Source organism: Chelonia mydas, chromosome 15 (genome assembly GCF_015237465.2).
Source record: "Chelonia mydas isolate rCheMyd1 chromosome 15, rCheMyd1.pri.v2, whole genome shotgun sequence".
Classification (NCBI taxonomy): Eukaryota; Metazoa; Chordata; order Testudines; family Cheloniidae; genus Chelonia; species Chelonia mydas.
Genome location: NC_057856.1, coordinates 17,159,026 through 17,183,251, shown reverse-complemented (window position 1 = coordinate 17,183,251; position 24,226 = coordinate 17,159,026). Strand labels below are relative to the sequence as shown.

The window sequence follows — 24,226 nt, the reverse complement described above, 5'->3', positions numbered from 1 at the left end:
AGAAAAGCAATGCGTGTATATGCCTCCCTCTGAGCCCAAGTGGGCAAAGCCACTCAGTTCATTCGTCTTGTATTGTATCCGTTCATCTACTCAAACACAATATGCAATTTCCACCCCATTTCCAAAAGAATTTGTGCATTTAATTTTGAGTATTTATTCCCACAATCCACAGAGAAATTTACTGAAAGTGTGTCATCTTGTGCAGCTGAACACTGGCACGTGACCATAGCGTCCCTCCTATTCTGTTATGTGTTAACCTTTTGGTCATACTGCTAGGCCAATGCTGAGCGGTTTTGAAAAAGCCACCCTAAAAGAAGAAAAATGAACGTGTTGGAAACAGATGTCATTCTACATCTCTCTCTTATTTCTACTCCCCGTTACATCACTGAGTGTCTCCTTACCCCATCCCATGTGCACACAGGTACAAAACACGTACACAATTTATTAGGGCGGCAAAGATTTGGTCACCAAACAATTTATTCGGACTCTGGCTTTGAATACAGATATACAAATGACAAAATTTAAAATAGCTTAAAAAGGCAAAAAAAATGGAATCAAGATTTATAAATAGTATTTATAAATTCCTTCTAATTATTATCACAGTGGAAAAAACTGTTTGGTAGGAGAAAAAGCTGCTGTAACCTTATGACTTTAAAAAGATACCCCACACAAATTAATTTCACAGCAAGAAACCGAAAAACATGTCACCCAATAATCTAATTTGTAGTTTTACATTTGATATTCCCTCTTTTTAAAATACCTTATAAAAATAAAATGCCTTCTCTGTCAATTTTGTCGTCACTTGGTTATAGTTGATTTTTTCCGGTGATTGAATGCAACTAAAATTAGCACTTAGCAATGAACACCAGTTTATACAAATAATTATACCTCAACATTTCCATGCTCTAGTACCATTGCTGATAGCAGTGCAGCTCTGGGAATAGAGCGTCTGATTATGTTTCCACTGAAGTCAAGGGCAAAACTCCCATAAACTTCCACAAGAGTAAGCTAGGGGTCACTGTATTACTGCTATGATACAGCCAGCAGAGGAACTCTACATATTTTGTAGAGCCCCCCCAAAACAATGGTCTTTTTCATTTTAAACTCTCAGCAATTAGAAGTTGGATATATTGAACAAATACAAAACCCAGCCATCAAGAGATTGATTTAAATTGTAGGAAAGGGTGTTAAGATCTCCTGTGGTCGAATCCAAGCTCCGACACCGACAATCTGCCTCTGGCGAAAGTGATAAGCCTCTGTCTCAATTTCCCCATCTGTAAGATGAGTTAATACTTCATTTTAATACTTACCTACCTCAAAGGATTGTTCTGAAGACTGATGTTTGTACAACATTTTGAGGATGAAAAGCAATTGCAAATATTTCTACTTCTTATGAAGGTAATATGTTTAAATGTAGGTAACAAGTTTAAATGTAGGTCAAATTTTAGCCATTCATACTTTGGCAGTGTTTCTGACATATATAAATAGACTGTGAATGATGAGTTAAAATACTTTTAGTAACAACAAAAGTTAAATACATACTTGCCAATCTCAAATTTAAAAGCAGTTTTTTAGTACTACATTGACAAAAGCTTAGAGGTTCAAGGCTCAAACACTGACAGAACTAAATCAGAATCCTTCGCCACTACGGAATACCAACTGGCTCGGTTATAGAATCTGTCTGAATGAGATATTTTTTACCATTAATTTTAAACGATAATGTAATTCCATATATTCCTGATTATGGACTATTTTTTGCTTCTGTGTTTATATTCATTATGTTTGCAAGTACAACAGATTATACATACATATACACACACACCCCCACACTCACCAGTGAATTTAATTGATAGAATAAATAGCCATGTAAAGAAACATTAAACTCCTTCCATAGCTCAGGAGAAGGAAATCCAGGAGTCCCCCGCACTTGAAATGAAGTTCAATGCAACCACCCAGGTGCATGAGTCACAAACAGGCATAACTGTGCTTGTGATAGCTGTGGTAGCAGTCTGGTACTTAAAATTTGTTAGAAGGTGCACTTGTGCATTTGTTACACAGTGTGGCTCTGATCCAGCAAAGCACTTAACCGCATGCTCAATTAAGCATGAGAGAGTAGCCTGGTATCACTAGAAATATTTAAACAGGCAAAACTCTTATCTAAAATGATCATAGGAGGGAAATAACTAATTTGAATACTGCTTTGGTATCGCCAGACAGTCATTACTCTGGAAATGGCCTTTTGCAGTCCTATTATAACCCCAATGAGAAATCTGGTTTCCACTCACACCACAGACGACACCCTAAGAGGCCTTAGTTTCCTCTAAGCATTTCAGTACAAAATATAGGCCTGGAGTAGAGAAAACAACTGAACTTCTCTGTGAGCAATATAGGAAATACTGCTATATTGCAACCCTTTCTACAATTCTCTGATCACAGTAAAGAACACACTCAATGAAGGGGGCGGGGGGAGGCAATGAGTCAAATCAGTATTTAAGGTTTGGCATTTGGAGTAAGTTACAGTACAACTATAACGGCAGCAAAATAATCTAGGATTTTAAAATACTTTGACATTAGCAAGAGATTCTCTCCATCACCCACCATTGGCACTGACTAATGGAAAGAAAAAATACATTTAAATAACCAGCTTTATAATTTACAGCTTAAAGGAACATGGGAAGTGTATTTTAACACTTAACTTTTTCCAGCACTATAATATTGTAATATGTCACCAGGTAACAAATATTCTATTCTACCATAAAATATCAGCAATCACTCCCAGCTTTTAACACATTATACCAGTACAGAAATAAAGCTAAAACCAAAGCTTACCAAAAAGCGTAAGTATAAACTTCATATAGTTCACTTTTTGTTTGAAAACATATCCTACGAGTTATCAATCTAGAAGAAAAAAGAGGCCTACATTGCTGGTTAGACTGCAGGCAACAAGGTGCCACAATACAGAGCAGCTGATTCCTTCACTTCAGAGAGGGAGCCCATCACACTCCATGATGCTTTAATTTCTCCTGAGCAAGAGATTAAAGAGCACAGACCCAAACTTCAGTTTCATTCCCTCATCAGAAACAAGTATTGGATACAAATGAGAAAGACAATACTAGATAAATCACTTTACTCAACACTGTACAACTTAAGGGAAAATAGACTTGTGAAGAATAACAACCCTTTTCCCTGTGCAGAACACTGCACCATTGTATGTCTGAAAAATTGTTATATTACACTAAAACAACCCAGTCTGCAAACGTAACATACATTCACTGATGCCCACATCCATGATCAAAAAATCCTACAAGCATATGTTGAAAAGGCAGACAGATTTTCTAAAACCTTTATGGTCTATGATCAATAGAAATGTTTCTTTTTGTAAAATTCCAATGGAATTTTTTTTATAATTCACATAACCACCATTCCCAGGGATCATTTCCAGAAGTCACATTACATAGTTATGCCAGTTCACAAAATGACTAGAAATCAACCATAAATAAATGTGTACCTGACTAGTTTGTCTTTGGCCAAGCTGAGCGAAGTGTGAAAAGTTATCATGATTGATTCTGAAGGTTTAAGTTAGATTCTGAAAATCTCTGAACTTTAATAACGTAGAACTTGATCTTCCAAGGTGCTGCATACCTTCAGCTCTGATTGAAATCAAAAGGAACTAGGGGCAGTTAGCACCTTGTAAGAAGCACTCAATACCTTGCAGGATCAATTGCCTAGATATTAACAACATAGTTTAAAAATCACGCCTAGAAAATAAACTGTGTCCTTGAAACTTAAAATAAAGACTTGCACAAAAAGCAACATTTTTAATCCAGCCAAAATTTTACTGTAAAAACTTTCTTCCCTCGGTTTTGTGCAAAAGGTTTTAGTAGTTGCTAGGGTATGCTATGGATTTAATAAGCTTTTCCTTTCCATCTCAGGGTGCTGGAGGCTGGTACAAAGCCTTCACTGGAGTTCAATAGCTTGTTCTCTTGTTTCTTTTATCATGATCCATTCAAATGGAAAGTTGTTAAGTCTGCAGTTCGAACTGATAGGTGCTTGTTTTCCATTGGTTGATATCTGCATTGAGCATGGTGCGCTCTGTGAAAGTAACATGTCCTTCTGCATCAATGAGAATGACTGTGTTAGTCCTGAAAGAAAATAAGGGAAGAAAAAAATTTTAAACTTCATTTTTGTCTAACCATTTGCATAATACTTTAATCTAAATTTTTCCATTAATTTCACTTGACCACAATAGCACCACATAGAAATAGGTCTGAAAAACGCCAGTAAAAACTCAGATTTGAAGAAGGACTAACTTGGAAGGACTAACTCCCCACAAAACTCAAAAACTCAGATTTGAAGAAGGACTAACTCCCCACACCCCATTCCACTGAATCAAATCCTGTACTATCTTGCTTCACTGCTGCACTTATTAAGGCAACAACCACACAAAGCTTCAGGCTGATGGACAAGGAGAACAATATATAGCAGAGAAGACTAATGATAAGCTTTTTAATTGCTGAATATGTTCAAGTCAGTTCTAGCTTGAAAATAAATGTTACCTGGCAGCATTTAGTTGGCACGAATATCATCAGACACACACATCCTTGCTGATTATTTTTTATCAACTTACTTCTGCATTCTTCCTTTTTGTATCAAATGCCCATACAAATCTCCTCAGCCTTATTGCTCACCCGTCCAGAATACCACTAATCACCACCTGAGGACACAGACGCAAGGTCATACAAAGAACCTCTCCGTTTCTCTTCTGAGGAGCACAGTCTCTCCAAAGAGCAATTTCTGAACATTGAGATGCAAGTCTGCTCTCACCCAGATGTAAAACTGCTGTGTGTAACTCCACTGACTTCAGTGCAACTTCTGATTTACACAGCAAAATAATCAGGCTTCGCGTGGGAAGGTGTGAGACCTTGCAGTCCACTTTAGCCTTGATTACCAGCTCTAATTAGTACAGCCATAAATCACAGATGTGCAGGGACACCTATGTACTAGTCAACTGTCCCTTATTTCAAACCCAAGTTGACCCCTGTTTTACCTAAATTGCCTGTGTGAAAATGCAATTCAGTCTACCGATTCACTCAAAGGATTGGCAGTCCACACTTCTGAGTTCCATGCCTAATGCTACCACTAATTTTGTGGTGTTGGTCAAATCACTTCTGCTCACCCAGCTGCAAAATGGGTACAACTGCCTGAATGGGATGTTGTGAGGCCTACTGTTTATGAAGAGCTTGGAGATTGCTAGATGAGACCACCTGTACAGTATTAATCAGAACTGAAGTCCTAAATAAAGAAACAGCAATGGTGAAAAATAGGTTAGACTAATTCTGCTTACATATCGTTACATGTTTGCCACACTCTTCCTACTCTGTCTTATATTGGGGATTTATTCCACTTTGTCTCCCACATTCAGAACCATTAATTGTGAATGGTGTGACTCCATGTGTTCTCTCCTAAGGCTAGTAATGTGTTGAGATACTGCAATGGTCATGCACTTTGTCAGCAGCAACTTCTCAACGTATGTGAATAGTAATTCCAACGAAGATGAAAATGTATCTGATATTTTCACGCAAGACAACTCTGAGTGTCTAGGATAATTAAGTCAGCAAGTTTGAGGATTTAAGTTGCCTTATGCTGAGAGTTGGGAAATACTAGACCTGGCATGGTGAACTAAAGCGACTAATGTTTTGGGAATAGGTCAAAACTATGTCTCAATATTTAGTCCATAAATATCCAATGCCATTTCTCCTTTCCCTAAAATTGGCAGAGTACAACCAGTGAAACACAAAAACAAGTATTTCCCTCCATGTATTCCTTCAGGACTTTAGTACCCAGTACATAAATAAACAGGTCATGTTTCTGCATGTGTTTTATTACACATCAAAGCAGTGCTCTGCATTTTGCAATGGCTTCTCAGTCAGTTCTCTCCAAATCTGTTTAAAAGTTCTGACGTTATTCTTTAAAACCCCCTAGGAAATTAGGCACAACCATTTCAGAGACTACCTCTCACTCATTTATCCACCAAGACAGCTACAGCAATGGAAATGACATGGCTGACTGAGCCAGTGATTGCAGGGAAGCCAGTTTATTCTCCCTGGCAGACCCATATCTGAGGAATTCTCTGCCTCCAGGTATTGGCTGAGCCATAACCTTCACGTTAGGGTGCAAGATACATATTGTGCAAACCTTCTCATAACAATAACTGATTCTCAATGTTTACTCCTTTCTTCCTGGAGGGAGAAAGTGAGAATACCTCACTTAAGAAAGGGAGCACAAATTAAGAGAAGATGGAGGAGACCAAGATTCAGCTGATCATAATAATTCTTAATCTGAATATGGAACCTAGCTATTATAGTGAGTTAACTACAATAAATCCCTAATATAGCTAGGCATACAATATACATTTTTCTTTTAGAATCAAGTCTATTTCTCCACTTACTTAGGTAGAAGAGACAAATAAAAAGGTTTATATTTTTCCATACAGGGTTATGTTTACTTCACGTTTGGAATCAGAAGTTGAAGTGGGTCAGTATAATGTACTAATACTTTCTGATGCCCAATATAACCCATCACTTGCTAGCAGATCTGTCACTTTGCTAATATGCTGGCTCCTAGAGATAAGCAGAGCAGCAGTAGGCAAAGCTGAGATAAGTAGAGCAGGGTAAAATCTTTCAGGTCAGTATTTTACTTGCCAAAAAATGGAGTTCTGGGTTGACTGAAATTACTCGCAAATTCAGGCTGAATTCAGCAATTGTTTTCAGCTGAAAGTATATAATTTTCCACCCCAAAAAAAAAGAGTCAAAATGCTTTGTTTTGACATTTTCAAAATGAATATTTTGACTTTGTTTTGAAACTATGTTTCTTTTCCAAATTTAGGTAGATTTAAACAAAAAATGATAAAAATACCCAAAATTAAATTAAAACCAAAAATGAATTATTTTGTTGGTTAAATGATTCATTTAAGCAAGAAATGCCCCCAAAAATTCTGTTTTGGGTCCATCTGAAATGAGTCCCCCCCCCCAATTTTTTTTTGGTTAAGCCACCAAACTGAAAAAAGAAAAATCAAATATTCGCTCAGTTCTAATGATAAGCTCAGCTGAATGGCTACGACACAAAACTGAATAACCATTGTCAGTTTCCTTTTGCAGCCAACTCCATGTATATAATATTTGCTGCAGAAGGAAACTGAAAAATCCTAAATCAGTTTCCTTTTATAATCTCTGTCACATATAGCTGGCAAAAAGGCAAACTAAATGTTAAAATAAAGGTACAATGGGGGATGGAGGGAAAACAAAGGAAAAGGGGAGAATGAAAAAAAGCAAGGAAAAAATAAAATGGAGCTCAAAAATAGAAAAAAAGGATGTGGGAATGAGCAGTGACTACATACTACATAGATGGGTGCTCTAAAAAGGCAACAGACCCCTCTAGTGGTGGTATAATACCTTCTTTTCCCTGCTATATTCAACTGCGGCATAGGATACGCAAAATACTCCAGCTCATTCCAGAAGGGGAGCCAAAGCCTGGATTTGGTAACCTTAGGAGATTTCAGGTTTCACCTGGTTTCCTGAGGACTGATGAATAGAGGAAGAAAGAGGCAACTGAGAGGCTGCTGCATGCAGTAATTTTGCTGTGGACTACAATGTCAAGTAAAGCATTTTCACGTACTTAGAAGAAGCTGTAGCAGTAACTTGTTCGTGTGTGCGTGTTGTGAGAGGGACAGTGTGATTTTTTGACCCAATGAACTTTTAAAAAATATAAGTAAACTTTCTGAAGCTGCTGTTCTGAACAGGAAGAGGTGGGATAGCAAAAAAAAACAAAAACAAAACACATTTTTGAAAGGGTAAAGCTACTTAACTTTAAGGAAGTTATAGCTAGCATCATTAGTAACTGTTTGACAAATTTTAAAGCAGGTACTGATGGGCATTTCAAGCAATGTCTAAGACACAAAGCTAGGAATAAAAAAAGATCACAATAGAAGAAGATAATCTATGGATTACAAGTGATTAAACTTATGCATAGATATTAAATTCACTGAACAAACCCATTTTATGGTCTAGCATGTTAAATTTTATGGCAGCATTTGACTTTAGATATATGTCTTGATACAATAGTTGTCTATTTTGCCTTGAAGTATTTATTTTACCTTGTTCCATATCCCGGGCAACGAACACACAAAGCTGCATATTCGGTCAATACAGGTTGCACGTGTTCCTTTCCTTGATCCTCCATTGCGGGATCTGGTAGCTGACTGAAATATAAATAGCACTATTACTTGCCCAGTATTAACACAAAACAAACCCTCCTACCCTTACTAACTATAATCAACACACAGCTTGATGATAATGATAAAAAAGAAAAGGCAAAATGTCAAAATAAAATGTGATTTTTTGAAAACAAACATGAAAAGAAGGGACCAAAGATAAAAAGGTTTGTCAGCTGTTTCCAAGAGAAAATTTCTCAAGGACTTGACCTTTAATTTCATCAGCTTTCTATTTATTAAATATTTTTAATGATTTTTGACGGTCTTTTTCCTTTCATTGCTATTCCTTCCTTTCTGTATTTGTAGTGTCTCTTGAAATAAAAGAATACCACTTTTATGGTCAAGTAACTTAAAATACAAAGTGTAAAAAACAAGTATTATTCAAGATGGACTCATGGGGATTTCTTTTGTTTTGGAAGTTGCAGACTGGTTTCTGTCCAAGAGACATTTGGAGGAACTGGAAAATTATATTGCACAATGCTTAATCAATTTCCAAAGTAAACAAGTCTGCCATAATAAAGTGTATTGCAATGGTAAAATGGTATTGAGATTTGTAAACTGTAATTAATGAAACCTCAACACCCTACAGAGAAAGAATCCAAGGTCAGAGAGTCCATAGCAGAGCTAGGAATAATACCCAGATTTCCTGCCTTCCACTCCTAACACTAGATCGTGGTCCCCCAAATGTGGAAAAAAAATATAACTCATGATGTCAATGACTGACAAATCAAATTGAAATTTGTAAAGACAAATTTAAAACTATTTTCTGCACCCTATGCCTGCTTCTCTGGTTCTCTGCCTCTTCCATCTCCGTCACTGCTCAAGTTTCTGCCTCCTACCGTAGGCCAGCTTGTGTCAGTGTCTACCAAAATAAGACGAAGTTCATCAGCCAGTTAGGCACTCAGCGTGACAAAGAAGAGAGTGGAAGGAGACTGACTGATTCAGTCCTGTTTTTCTAGAGTTCTTCCTGCTCCACAAAGAGATGATACAGTTTGACATGACTTTAGTTACTGCTATTGAAGCCCAGGGTCCCAGATCATGCTAGTTTTCTTTGGGGGAAATATACCAAGTCAGACTGTTTACACAAGTGGGGAGAGAGGGAATCACTAAAAACATATAACGATTAATACCAACAGGGGAAGAGATCCTGAGGTGGGTTTGTTATGGGAATTAAATCTCATTCAATAAACCTATTAGATAGCTCACAGAATTAATGCTTATGAAGTGCCAAATATTTCATATGAAAGATATCTTTAGTTCTTAATTCCCATTGGATGCTTTTAAAATAAATGGCTGAGATTTTTTTCAAATTTTGAACTTTAAAGTTACCTTTAAGACACTCCCCCCTTTTGGAGCCAAAGTGATACTCTTGATGTCTATTAGCACAAGTGCAAGATCTTGGGTGCATGTGCATTTGAGTTGTGCAGTACCCTACAGGTTGGCTGTCTTACTGCTAAATGAACAGTACAGCACAGCAAGTTTTTTGAAGCACATCAGTGTTTTTCATTTGTAATATCGAATGCATAGTAAAAATAGCAGAACAGATGCACAACTTAACACTCAGTTCAGTTTTCAAAAGCTCTCATCTTGTCATGAGAAATGTTTCACTTCTTTTGAAGCTTTGAAAATACCACACAACATACTTAAGTTTTGTTTTAAACCAGATTAAGCTGACAAAAGACAGGGAACTTCAAGTCTGCATTCAAGGAAATGCACATGCTGTTCAAGTGGAGGTAGGTGTTTATGTAAGATAACTGCTATGGTCCTATCGAAGGGCTTGGACTAGTGTTTTATGCAAACTCACATACTGTACCTATGGGCCAATATCAGGCTGTATTTACTACATATATGTGTCAAGAGAGGCAGCTAAACAGTGTCACTACTGACTCCTGTCCTGAGCCATCCCAAATCTGTGGCTCGAGCTAGGGCAACATCTGGGGTCAGGAGTTACGGTAAGCATGTTTTAGTTTATCATGATTTATCCTTCCTATATCTTGCATGCTCTACTCCTGCCCTGGCAGGAGTAATCTTTAAGGAGTAAGGTATGATAAGTCAGAACACAGATCCACACTAATGCTGCTTTTGCAGTGATAGTGTCTTGTAGGTCTGTATCTGCCTTCAACACACAAAATCAGATCAGTAGGGCTGGGATTTGTTCCAAGGGGGAAGGGAAGTATATTATTTTACCTTTACTTGACTTTGGTTAATATAAGATGAAGCTTTAGCATTACTTTAACGCAGTTTTTGTAGGTGAGTTTTAAAACGTTTGTACTTCATGTTAAGTAAAATGTGCGTTATGTACTTACGGGTCTTGATTATTCAGCACTTTAATGAGCTCCTGTACCAGGTCTTCTTTGGCAAGGTCCTGACTTTGCTTGATCACCTCTGTGAAAAGCTGCTTTCCATACTGAAGTTTCTTCCATGGAGTATCCAGCAGAGAATTACTCAATCCATAGATTCCTGAATATTGAAATTAATAAATAATAATAAAAACTTGGGGGCAGGTGAGAAAATGTTTGTATTAAGCATTTCTGTGGGGTGAAAAAGTTAACATATATGCAACACAGCCAAAAATATAACATTGCCTCATCCTTCAGGGTTTGAAGGAGAAAATAAAATCAAGCCTTGTCAGCAAAACTCATCATAGGCCTTTTGTCATCTTTTCTCAGGAAAATCTGCTTATCTTTAGCACTTACTCCATTCCCACCTACCCTTCCACCATTTCTGCCTCCAATACCGTAGAAGGTATTAACCCATGTGGGAAAGAGAAACGTAGTATTCTAATTTAAAAAAAAAAAATCAGTTAATGTAAAGTCTCATTTCCAGATGTTTAACTCTTCATAAAAAAAAACTATTTCTCTTTGTTTTGGAACACAACATTTTAGTCTGGCAGTTTTCCTGAAAAAAAGCTATGGATCATCACACTAAGGGTACTAAATATTAACTGAATCACAGGATTTTGCCACAGCTATTAATGAAATGTAGGTTGAGATGTGAAATCAGGTGTAATTTCAAGAAAAGATTTTTCCAGGAGGAAGACATTGCAATGAAAGTATTAGTATACTGTATAACCTAAAATTGAAAGAAAAACAAAAACAAAACCACGCCTCATAATTGTGACACTGCAGTTACTTCACAAAAATAAAAACCAACAATACTTCCAGCTTTGAACTCCATCAAATAAATGGTACAAGGAATCATTAACAAGAGGCTATATGTTAACGGTTTTAGATTTTAAAAGTCTCATGCATTCAGAGAACAATCCCTATGGATCACTTCCAGCGGCATTCCATCTATATAGCTGCTAGTATATTTTCAGGAGAACAGAACCTTAGAAAGGATTTTCTGGTGATTTACAGTTGTCTCATACAGATTTCATCATTTTAAATCTCATTCAAATGATTCCCTAGCTAATCTTTATAATTAGATATGCTATAAAACGTATGTCCTGATACTAGGCAAGAGATTAGAGCTCTCCTAGCACACATTAGGGTATGGTTATGTATTCCACAGTGTTAAAATGAAGTGATTTTATTTGTTTCTCAGTTTTATACTAATCCTCATCTGCAGCAATTACTGTAAACCTCTGGTTTGGTAATTTATGGCAAGGTATCTTTCGAATTACTTAGTACATTTTGCAATCTAGTCTATCCAGTTTATTCCTTTTAATCACATAATTCACTTTTCTCTCTGATGTGACTCTTGAATAATACTGCACTCACTGATGACAGCAGGGAAGTTTCTCCTCAATGGTGCCCTACATTTCCTGGCAACAATCCAAGAGAATAAGCACTGGCTGAACAATGTAAAGATCCTCCAAAACTCAGTTCTCCCTTAGGAGGCCAGATCTACCGAGAATGAATTCTCTGTTGATATGTGGAGATCAGGAATAGCTCCGCTACATTCTGCAGATACCTGGTTTTTATAATGCAATTATTTTTTAATCCGCAACATGAATGAAAGTTGCTAGTCTTTCCAAACAATATTAACACACACACAAAAGACAGTCTATTAAAATGTCGAGTCCCCACTTTTGTTACTTGCTAGGTTACCCCAGATTCTGAAGCGGTTTATCAAAGAAATGGAGGAGATTATATATACATTTTACCCATGCTATCATCCTGGGTTGTTTTCTTTCTACATGCTAACTTTCCCCTGTCAACAGCTGCCACTGTGACAGTCATGCTTTCATCTGGAAGAGCATGCCAGAGATTGGCACAGAGGGATTACACAGAATACAACAAAGCAGTCACTGGAGACCATGCATATCACTACACATAATATCCATGTGCTCCAGGACTAAGACCCCCAGTTCTCTCCCCAAACAGGGCCACTGCCACCCTGCCTGACGGTTTTTATTATGACTAGTGATTAAATTTTGTGCTCCTAAAGGCAGGGGCTTGACGCATAGCGAAGGCAGGGCACTGCAGAAGCTTTTCCAAATCCTGGCCTGCAACAGTTTTGTTAATCTGGTTCTGGGTTCCTCTTGTGCAAAGCATGCCAAACATTCTGAATGTGTCAAACTAGATGATGGTCGTGCAGCGTGAAAGATACCTGGGCAAGCAGATTGCCAGCAAATTTGTTTGCACAAATCGTTATTTCAAAGATTTGGGAATTATCAGCCCTTTTGTTGCTGTTCAAGAGGATGTGTTTTAAAGGAGTTATAATTCCCTTTTTAACTATTTGCTTACAGAGAGTATCTCATTAACCTTGTGAAAGGCAAAATAAAGATGCCATCAGCATTAAACAAAACACAGAGCAAACTGTTCTTAAAAGCTACATTGTTCAGAATGGTTTATTTATTTTTGACCATTCAAAAAAAAATTCAGTCTTTTGGTGTTGGAATTTTGGATTCATATTTTGTAATGTTTACTCATGCAAGGATGAGTACATGTTTTGTCAGCAAATCTAAGGATTCGAATAAAAAGAAACGTTATTTATTACGTAATTGTGACAACATACGCCAAATTGCCCCCAAAAAAGTGGGGGGGGGAAATAAATGCGAGAATTAGCAATCAGAGAATAAATTTTGAAGGTACTATACTAAAGGTGGGATTTTTCAAAAGTGCTCTGCATTTTCCTAACATGCTGTTACTTAGTACTTGTAGTGCCTAGAAGTCCTAGTCATGACCTAGGGCCACATTGTGCTAGGCACTGTACAAACACAGAATAAAAAGACAGTCCCTGCACCAAAGAGTTTACAATCTAATTATAAAACAAACAGATGGAGACAGACAGGCCAAGTGGGGAGTACAAAGAAACAATGAGACAATATTGTTCAGCATGATGTTCAGCAGTGGTCTCAGCACACCAGCAGCCTAATCATTGTCAAGTTTTTTTCGTAGTCATCACGGCACAGAAGAGGTTTAAGGGATAATGATTTTGTAGATATTTATGGGGCACTCATTCCTCCCAAATGCAAGTAGCAGCTTGTTCGAAATTTGACAAGTAGGCCAATTGTAGGCATGGGTCAACACCTTGATCGTAAGTGACAGATGATAGCTGATGTCAATAGGAGAAACTCTGCTTCCAGTTATGTTAGTGGGAGTATTACCATTGATTTCTATGAGAAGTCAAAGCTGAGTGCTTTTGAAAATATCACTTGTAGAGACACAGGCCTCAGTTCTGCAGTGATATTAGCATGGGGATAGCCCCATGGACTGCAGTGGGGCTCCACCTGCATGGAAACAATTGTAGGACTGGGCCATAGCATGAACTTACTAACACTTCATTTATGAGTTTTCACAAAAAAGGATTTAAAATAAAAATTTTAAAAAACACAGAATGTGCCATAAAATTAAAAAATTCAATTACTTAAATATGTCTTATCTTCTCAGATTTTTCCTCTTTATAACTAAAAACTTATAGCAAATAAATACACATTTCACTTTTTTAAACAGGGCAACAATAATATTCACAACTTTATAAAATAAACCCACCAGCATTTAGGAAGATAGGTTCTGATTCTCCTTTGTTTCCATAGTAGCAAATTACATCTCCGTTGGTGGAGCTAAAAAAACAAAAAAACAAAAACTTTTTCTCCTTGTGAAGTGACAACTCATATCTTTGATTAAGTTCTAATTTCCTGCAACCTTCAACACAGCAAGACATTTTACCTATTACCACTATCTGGCTATACAGCTCAGAGATCAGATGGATTAGTTATAATCATGCTCCTTCCCTTACAATCACAGGTGAAATACTTGTATCAATCTCACTTTTAAATATCATTGTAAAAAAAGCTAATAAAAACTACAAAAATACTGCAAAGGATGCGTTGCAACTTGGCTTAGTGAGGTGTGTGTGTGTTTTCTAAATCTGTGGTTCTCAACCAGGGGGTATGCATACCCCTGGGGGTACTCAAAGGTCTTCCATGGGGTACATCAACTCATCTAGATATTTGCCTAGTTTTACAACAGGTTACATAAAAAGCACTAAAGGTCAGTACAAACTAAAATTTCATACGACTTGTTTATACTGCTCTATATACTATACATTTCAGTGTAAGTACAAGATTTATATTCCAATTGATTTATTTTTATAAATATATGGTAAAAATTAGAAAGCAAACAAACACTTTTTCAGTAATAGTGTGCTGTGACACTTTTGTATTTTTATCTGATTTTGTAAGAGAGGTGAAACTTGGGGTGCCAAGATAAATCAGACTCCTGAACGGAGAATGGTAGTCTGGAAAGGTTGAGGACCACTGTTCTAAATATGTAAAGATTCCGTTACTTGATAAGTGTTTTGTTTGTTTTCTGGCTGCCTGACTTAAAAAGAACAATCCATTGTGGAAAACAACAGCACTTTTCTATAATTTCATTTAAATCTCCAGTTTGTTCTAGAAAGCAGGGCACTATGGGCCATTTGACAAGTCATTTTTATACCCCCTCATTAGAAATAGGACAGGACATAATATTTGTCTCTTAAAAGAGAAATGCAGCTGCAGGCTCCTTTCAATGAACTGCAGCCACTGGCTGCGTGAACTCTCTATATTTTTAATATCATTGGATGCACAGTGTAGTAGACACCTTGAAATAATGTCTAGACCAGAACTTTTCAGGGCAGTCCTACAATATAGCTAATGAGAACGCTTTTGCTTGGCAAGGCTGAGATCAGCATATTTATATAGAATTTGGGTCTGCCTGAACAAATCTGCTTTTTTAAATAGCCTAGCAGATGTAGGCAGCATATCAAATTCAAGCCAAGTGACAAGGAAATCAGGCAAGTAATCAATTTTCAAGATTTTTCTCTCTTATGGAGGAGGGAAGGAAAAAAGATCATAAGCTGCCATTAGATTGTTCACTCTCAGCATCCTTCATTCCCTTCTGCTGACATGTAAAGGCAATTCCTCAAACTGCTATCAATTTACTGGTCTGGACACAGCTATGAGATCATATCAAGCTGTATTTCACTCCAGTGATTTACTTATTATTTACCATGAAAACAGGCATTACTCTAGTCACCAATAAATTAATTACAACTGTACTGGAGACTTTAATTTATTATATACAAACCTCAGAAACGTTACCCTCTGAGATAGGTTCTCTTTTTGGATTAAGAACTTTCAGCAAAATTGAATATTGTACGAGGAGGAAGCAGTATAGTACAGCTGATGAACCATTTCTAGTTCCTTGTTTTTCCATCAGGTAAAAAGACAGGCACCAATAGGTTGATGCAAACATGTATCAACTGAGTAAAATCTCATGAACAAAAAACAGTGTGCTGGAAGTTAGGTTGCCTGTGCATAAATTAGCAGCTGGTACATGAACCTTAGTAACCACTGAAATTGTTCTTTTGTTCAGCTATTAATATTCTTCTCAGGAAGCTATAGTGCAAGATATAGTCTAAACTTTCCTTCCCAAGACCTGGGGGGTGGGAGGAGAGGGGACGGAAGAAGTGTAAGTTCTAGGACAGAAAAAGAAAAGGCAGGAGGGAGACAAAAACAAGCACAAAAAATACAGTTTCTGGCCCTACAAATGACTGAGTATTCTGGGTGTCTGGCAGAAGGATGATCTGATAGGTGAGTGTGCTGTAGGAGGTGGTCTTTAAAACTTTTAAAGTTTTTTACCTTCTGCTATTAGAAGAACACTATGTAGACCTTTTCCATTGTTTGTTCTAATCTTAAAGTCTTAAGAAATGTGAATATTTTCATCAGCGTTTTGAATTAGGGGCTTTATACACATTGGTAATGTGCAGCTCCCCAGTCCTGATGGCAGTGGTGTAGATGGCTTCTTTTTCTGTTGGGGGGAGGGGACATCAAAATCCAAGATGATGTTCTTCATGTATATGACCAGGCCGTAATTTGGATGGTAGTGGCTAGTCATGAAGTTGTAAACATGGATACGGTAGCGACTAGCCTGTTGGTCATTGGAGACGTGGGTTTCTTGGAGCGTAAGAACGTTGAATTTATGAATCTTCAACATGTTTGTGAGATACCTGCACTCCATCTGGGAGAGTCCCTCAATGTTAAATTGGAGGATCCTTGTTCCAGAACCTATCTGGCATGTTACTTGGCCCTGAAGAGGGCCATTATGGTGGCTTGAGTTGTTGCTCTGAGATCGTTGATCCATGTTTGGTCGCCAGGTTGATGGCATTAATCATGATTTCTCACTTAACAGAGTGGGCTGCACGAAGGCTGCCTTCTTCCACCTCAAGCCAGCGTTCCCGAGTGCACCAATTCCAGCCCTATACATTGGTGACTTTAACAGCCACCACACTACGTGGGGCTATAAAGTAAATGAAGCCAATGGTGAAGATCTCATGGACTGGATGGCCACAGAAGAACTGCAACTGGTCTTTGATCCCAAACAGAGAGCAACTTTCCATTCTGCTTGCTGGCAACACGATTACAACCCAGACTTCACTATTGTTTCCAAAGATCAAAGTGGGAGTACGCTTCAGCCATCCTGCTAAATACTTCCCAACTTCCCCAACAGCCAACACAGGTCCATTATCACCCACGTCAGCATCAAAATCCTCGTGATTCTGTTGAAACAAATCCCATGGTGGAGCCTTGCCAGAGCCAACTGGGATTGCTATAAGGAAACTGTCAAACAAAATGACCTTCTGCAGGAACACTATGTGACACGACCCAACACTGACCTATCTCTGAGGAAAGCTGGATTGCACATTCACCTTCCACGACTATCTGAAGAAGGTAGTTTCCAAAACAAAGACAAGGGTCAGACAGCTGCAGCGGCACAGGAGCCAGCAAACAGAGCTGTAAACAGGGGAGTTTGAGTGGGAGTTCTGTTGGAGGAGAAGATTAACAGGATTTAGGTGGGAAGGATATGACAGATACAGAGGTGGCAGTGGGAGTGACCCATGTAGCAGAAGACACAATGAAGATGACTGGATGTGGAAGCTGTGGTATGTACATGATCCTGGAGGGGGCACCTGGTAAGAGTTTTGTCTGCATGAAGTGCCGTCTGATAGAGCTGATGGAGGAAAAGATCCGAGGTTTGGAGATGCAGGTGGAAAGTCTGGTAGAGTTTAGGAAGGGGTTTGAGCAGATTATGGAGCAAAGACATGAGGTATCTGAAGGGAAAAGCTCAGACTTGCAGATGGAAGCAGGACTAGGGAATTCTGAGGGGAGACTGGGTGAGGAAAGTGGTCAGTGGAAGCATGTGACTAAAAGAACTAGGCAGAGGAAAAGACGGGCTAGTGAAGGAGAAATAGAGCTTAAGAATAGGTTTGCAGAGTTGGAAAATGAAGAAGGGGCTCAGCAGGTAGTCACTGAAGGTGACAGGGCAAGGAAGAAGAGAAGAGAGGTTAGTCCTATAGGAAAAGGGGAAGAGTTAATGGAGATTACACCAAATATGAGCCCCAGGAGGATACAGGATGGGTTAAAAAGGATTACAAGGGAGAATGGGAATGGAAAGAACTTGCAGCCAGAGGGAACAGGGGATAGACTGGAGAATAGCACAGTCACTAGGAAAAGGCAGGTCTATGTGATTGGGGACTCTTTACTGAGAAGAATAGATAGGCCTGTAACCAGAGCTGATCCAGAAAATAGGAGGGTGTGCTGTCTTCCGGGTGCTAAGATACGGGATGTAGACCTGAGGTTGAAAAGGATTCTAAAGGGAGCGGGAAAGAATCCCCTAATTATCCTTCATGTGGGAACAAATGATACGGCTAGATTCTCGCTGGAAAGTATTAAGGGAGACTATGCTAGGCTGGGGAGGACGCTTAAGGAAATTGAGGCTCAGGTGATCTTTAGTGGGATTCTGCCTGTTCCTAGAGAAGGGCAACAAAGGTGTGACAAGATTATGACTATCAATAGATGGCTTAGGCAGTGGTGCTATAAGGAGGGCTTTGGGATGTATGGCCATTGGGAGGCATTCATGGATAGAGGACAGTTCTCTCGGGATGGACTTCATCTGAGTAGGGAAGGAAATAGACTTCTAGGATGGAGGCTGGCACAACTGATTAAGAGAGCTTTAAACTAGGAATTTGGGGGAGATGGTTGGGAGATGTCCAGGTAATCTCCACGCCAGAATTAAGCATAGAGTGGAAAGAAAATGAAGTAAGAGTGGATACAGCTGTAGGTAGGAGGAAGGGCAGTGTAGATACAAGTCTAATAGGTTATACTGGTAGTAAAATAACCGTGCCTAATAGGGTACAGAATGTGAGTGAGGCTAAACAGCAAAAATTAAGATGTTTGTACACTAATGCAAGGAGCCTAGGTAACAAAATGGAGGAACTAGAGTTACTGGTGCAGGAAGTGAAACCAGATATTATAGGTATAACAGAGACCTGGTGGAATAGTAGTCATGACTGGGCTACAGGTATTGAAGGGTATGTGCTGTTTAGGAAAGACCGAAATAAAGGTAAAGGTGGTGGAGTAGCACTGTATATCAATGATGAGATAGAATGTAAAGAAATAAGAAGCGATGAAATGGATATGACTGAGTCTGTCTGGGCAAAAATTAAATTGGGGAAGAAAACTATTAGAGCCTCCCCTGGGATAGTGCTTGGGGTGTGCTATAGACCGCCGGGATCTAATCTGGATATGGATAGAGCCCTTTTTAATGTTTTTAATAAAGTAAATACTAATGGAAACTGTGTGATCATGGGAGACTTTAACTTCCCAGATATAGACTGGAGGACGAGTGCTAGTAATAATAATAGGGCTCAGATTTTCCTAGATGCGATAGCTGATGGATTCCTTCAGCAAGTAGTTGCTGAACCGACTAGAGGGGATGCTATTTTAGATTTGGTCTTGGTGAGTAATGAGGACCTCATAGAGGAAATGGTTGTAGGGGATAATCTTGGCTCAAGTGATCATGAGCTAATTCAGTTCAAACTGAATGGAAGGATTAACAAAAATAAATCTGCAACTAAGGTTTTTGATTTCAAAAGGGCTGACTTTCAAAAATTAAGGAAATTAGTTAGGGAAGTGGATTGGACTGAAGAATTTATGGGTTTAAAGGTAGAGGAGGCCTGGGATTATTTTAAATTAAAGCTGCAGAAGCTATCGGAAGCCTGCATCCCAAGAAAGGGGAAAAAATTCATAGGCAGGAGTTGTAGACCAAGCTGGATGAGCAAGCATCTTAGAGAGGTAATTAAGAAAAAGCAGAAAGCATATAGGGAGTAGAAGAAGGGAGGGATCAGTACGGCAAGCTACCTTATTGAGGTCAGAATATGTAGGGATAAAGTGAGACAGGCTAAAAGTCAAGTAGAGTTGGACCTTGCAAAGGGAATTAAAACCAATAGTAAAAGGTTCTATAGTCATATAAATAGGAAGAAAACAAAGAAAGAAGAAGTGGGACCGCTAAAAACTGAGGATGGAGTGGAGGTCAAGGATAATCTAGGCATGGCCCAATATCTAAACAAATACTTTGCCTCAGTCTTTAATAAGACTAAAGAGGATCTTAGGGATAATGGTAGCATGATAAATGGGAATGAGGATATGGAGGTAGACATCACCATATCTGAGGTAGAAGTGAAACTCAAACAGCTTAATGGGACTAAATCGGGGGGCCCAGATAATCTTCATCCAAGAATATTAAAAGAATTGGCACAAGAAATTGCAAGCCCATTAGCAAGAATTTTTAATGAATCTGTAAACTCAGGGGTTGTACCGTATGATTGGAGGATTGCTAACATAGTTCCTATTTTTAAGAAAGGGAAAAAAAGTGATCCAAGTAATTATAGGCCTGTTAGTTTGACATCTGTAGTATGCAAGGTCTTGGAAAAAATTTTGAAGGAGAAGGTAGTTAAGGACATTGAAGTCAATGGTAAATGGGACAAAATACAACATGGTTTTACAAAAGGTAGATCGTGCCAAACCAACCTGATCTCCTTCTTTGAGAAAGTAACAGATTTTTTAGATAAAGGAAACGCAGTGGATCTAATTTACTTAGATTTTAGTAAGGCGTTTGATACGGTGCCACATGGGGAATTATTAGTTAAATTGGATAAGATGGGCATCAATAGGAATATTGAAAGGTGGATAGGGAATTGGTTAAAGGGGAGACTACAACGGGTCCTACTGAAAGGTGAACTGTCAAGTTGGAGGGAGGTTACCAGTGGAGTTCCTCAGGGATCGGTTTTGGGACCAATCTTATTTAATCTTTTTATTACTGACCTGGGCACAAAAAGTGGGAGTGTGCTAATAAAGTTTGCAGATGATACAAAGCTGGGAGGTATTGCTAATTTAGAGAAGGACAGGGATACCCTACAGGAGGATCTGGATGACCTTGTAAACTGGAGTAATAGGAATAGGATGAAATTTAATAGTGAGAAGTGTAAGGTCATGCATTTAGGGATTAATAACAAGAATTTTAGTTATAAGCTAGGGACGCATCAACTAGAAGTAACGGAGGAGGAAAAGGACCTTGGAGTATTGGTTGATCATAGGATGACTATGAGCTGCCAATGTGATATGGCTGTGAAAAAAGCTAATGTCGTCTTGGGATGCATCAGGAGAGGTATTTCCAGTAGGGATAAGGAGGTTTTAGTACCGTTATATAAGGCACTGGTGAGACCTCACCTGGAGTACTGTGTGCAGTTCTGGTCTCCCATGTTTAAGAAGGATGAATTCAAACTGGAACAGGTACAGAGAAGGGCTACTAGGATGATCTGAGGAATGGAAAACTTGTCTTATGAAAGGAGACTCAGGGAGCTTGGCTTGTTTAGCCTAACTAAAAGAAGGCTGAGGGGAGATATGATTGCTCTCTATAAATATACCAGAGGGATAAATACCAGAGAGGGAGAGGAATTATTTAAACTCAGTACCAATGTGGACACAAGAACAAATGGATATAAACTGGCCACTAGGAAATTTAGATTAGAAATTAGACGAAGGTTTCTAACCATCAGAGGAGTGAAGTTTTGGAATAGCCTTCCGAGGGAAGTAGTGGGGGCAAAAGATCTATCTTGCTTTAAGATTAAACTCGATAAGTTTATGGAGGAGATGGTATGATGGGATAACATGGTTTTGGAGTGGTGGGTGAAATTCTGTGGCCTGCGTTGTGCAGGAGGTCAGACTAGATGATCATAATGGTCCCTTCTGACCTAAATATCTATGAATCTATGGTCCAGAAACTGGTAAGCACAAGCTGGGGAGCTTCAGCATCAGAGTTACGGACATCAGCAATGGCCCTTGTGTACTCCGTAGCTGAGTACTGTGCACTAGGATGGACCAGAAGTAGCCATACTTTACTTGTTGATGTCCAACTGAACACTGCAATGCAGTGCATCTCTGGAACCCTCAAGTCACCCCAACATTTTGGCTGCCAGTGCTGTCACACGGTCACACACTCCTCCCCCATGCAATCACCGCAATGCTGCAACCCTTCAGGAATTCCAGAGGATCATGGAAAATGAACGTCTTCCCATCTACCAGGACCTTAACAACGACCCTCTCCACCACCTGAAGTCACATAAGCCCTTTTGGACCCATGCATTTAACCTTCAACAATGCAACTAAAACCCTGATGAAGCTTGGAAAGCCAAATGGAATTCACAAGAAGTCAAATAAAACACCTCATGGAAGACCGAATGCAGACAATCCTTGGCTTCGATCTCCCATGAAGTTCATGGGCAACCCTAAATTGTATCAGCATAAACCATGCCAGATGCAGATACTTGCTGCAAAAATGGAAAATTTAATACTCTCCAGTGTGCAACTGTGGTCACCCTGAAAGGACCATGAAGCATATATGTCCAATTCATATGTCCAATGAATGCCCAATTCACAAAAGGAGGAAGGAGGAATCACAGCAATACACTCTGCTACTCTAGACAAAATTATCGGTCTTAACCATTTAAATGTAAAATTATAGTTGTTGCTCTACATTTACAGCAGTCATATGAAGAAGAATCATCAGCGTTTTTCTTTTCAACATTAAGATACCAGTTCAAACCCAGCCCAGGTTAATAGGAAAAGAGTTGATATAATCTCATGGCTGTTTGGGGATCACTCCAGTTCTCTACAGACAGATGTCCACATCAGAAAGACATGACAACACGCAGCCTCAGCAGAGCATTGTTGATTGATCACTCCCTCACCTCTGTGGAAGTGCTGCTGCCACTTAAGCTGCACCTATGCTGTGCATAAGGACTTTGCGAGAAAAATGCTAGAAAAGATTAATGAATGCATTGCTGGTAAAATGTGCCAGAGTGAAGTTCCTGTATTTTTCCATTTAAATTCAAACTTCACACTTTCCCATTCATAAATTAACATAGCTGTTTTCACAACTTATTCCCTGCTTACAGAGCCATTTGTTTAGTGGCAGGATATCTGAAGTCGGACCATCCCACAGCAGTTCTTTTTCCTTATTTTTATGGACAGAAAACATGCTTAAACCATTTTAGGGAACTATGCTTTAGTTTAGGGAATCATGCATTAGGGGCTTGTTTACAATTGGAAATTACTAAAATAGCTATTGCAAAATAATTATTTCATGTGAACACTCTTATTCTGGATAGCTATTTTGCTAAATTTCTGTGTATAGATAAGTCCTAAGTTTGTGTATCTACCAGGAGTTAAATCATCACTCCAGTGTGGTTTTTTCCTGTCCATACAGGGAAGAGTAAGCATAAATAACTGCCATTCATCTTAATGGGGAAACTCAAATTTTTACTCTGTCCTCCCTACACTTTCCAGCAACACCACTTCAGCAGAGAACTATGGAAAGAGGGGCTCTCTACCACCACTCTTCATGTTTCACTAGGGCCCCTACTACCACTCCAAGTCCTCTGTTAACTTCGGTAAGGGCTGAGTACTTTTCTCTTCGACAGATTCTGGCCCACCTAAATAGAAATGATCTATGGAGTGGGAAGGCCTATCCTGTCCAAAATGAGGTAGAGGGGGTCATCACCGGCCCAGATGGTAGTTTGTGTGTATGACTCTTGACACCCAAGGAGCAACGAGGACACAGTGACTCCCCCACATTTGTGGTGTGCTTAGGTTTTCAGATTGACTTAATCTGGTCACAACCATTGATGCAGTTCCATTAATGACAGTAATAACGATCCTTAGTATAGGCAGGGCTCCTGTGTTTTTACCACTGTCACCTAACCCTGCTTAGAACAGGTCTAGACAACAGTAGCAAAAATGCCATTGAAATTTAAGAACTCTAATGTAGACACAGCCCATTTTATACAAGGTTAATTTTGCAACGTTGACATGACCAAAAACCCCCAAATCTAAAGTTTTAAGCTGCTGTTATTCTACATGAAGACTGGCTACAGAATGGTCTCCCTGGTTATTAGGAACAGAGAACTTTCTCAGGTTATAGCAACTTTAAATGTTGTGGCCAACCTCGATATTGTCTCTAACTCTAGAGATTTTCCCTTTAATATATGGATTTAATTAAGTGACAAAATACTAGGCTTTTAAATTACAATTTTAAACAGAAGACATTCAAAATTTGCTGACAAAACCAGAGAGAGTCAGAACTCCCTCTCCACTTACATTATTGACAGATAATACAAATAGCATTTATT

The 24,226-nt window shown here is 38.8% G+C and overlaps 1 protein-coding gene across 8 annotated transcripts in view; it reads right to left on the bottom strand.

Annotated features, from left to right (window-relative positions):
• Positions 1 to 444: 444 nt before the first annotated feature.
• The window catches only part of TANGO2 (transport and golgi organization 2 homolog), a 92,589-nt gene continuing 68,807 nt past the window's right edge, over positions 445 to 24,226 (bottom strand). For 6 of the 8 annotated variants that reach the window (XM_027817319.3, XM_037878516.2, XM_027817320.3 and 3 more), the window contains 4 exons: positions 14,209 to 14,279; positions 10,576 to 10,729; positions 8,153 to 8,257; positions 445 to 4,142 (listed from right to left, as the gene is read on the bottom strand). In XM_027817319.3, the coding sequence (XP_027673120.2) occupies positions 4,022 to 4,142; positions 8,153 to 8,257; positions 10,576 to 10,729; positions 14,209 to 14,279 (451 nt within the window). In that variant the 3' untranslated portion in view covers positions 445 to 4,021. Of the gene's footprint in view, positions 4,143 to 4,609; positions 4,715 to 8,152; positions 8,258 to 10,575; positions 10,730 to 14,208; positions 14,280 to 24,226 lie in introns of those variants that run through there. The other 2 variants (XR_005222349.2, XM_043529368.1) reach the window with 2 other exon arrangements.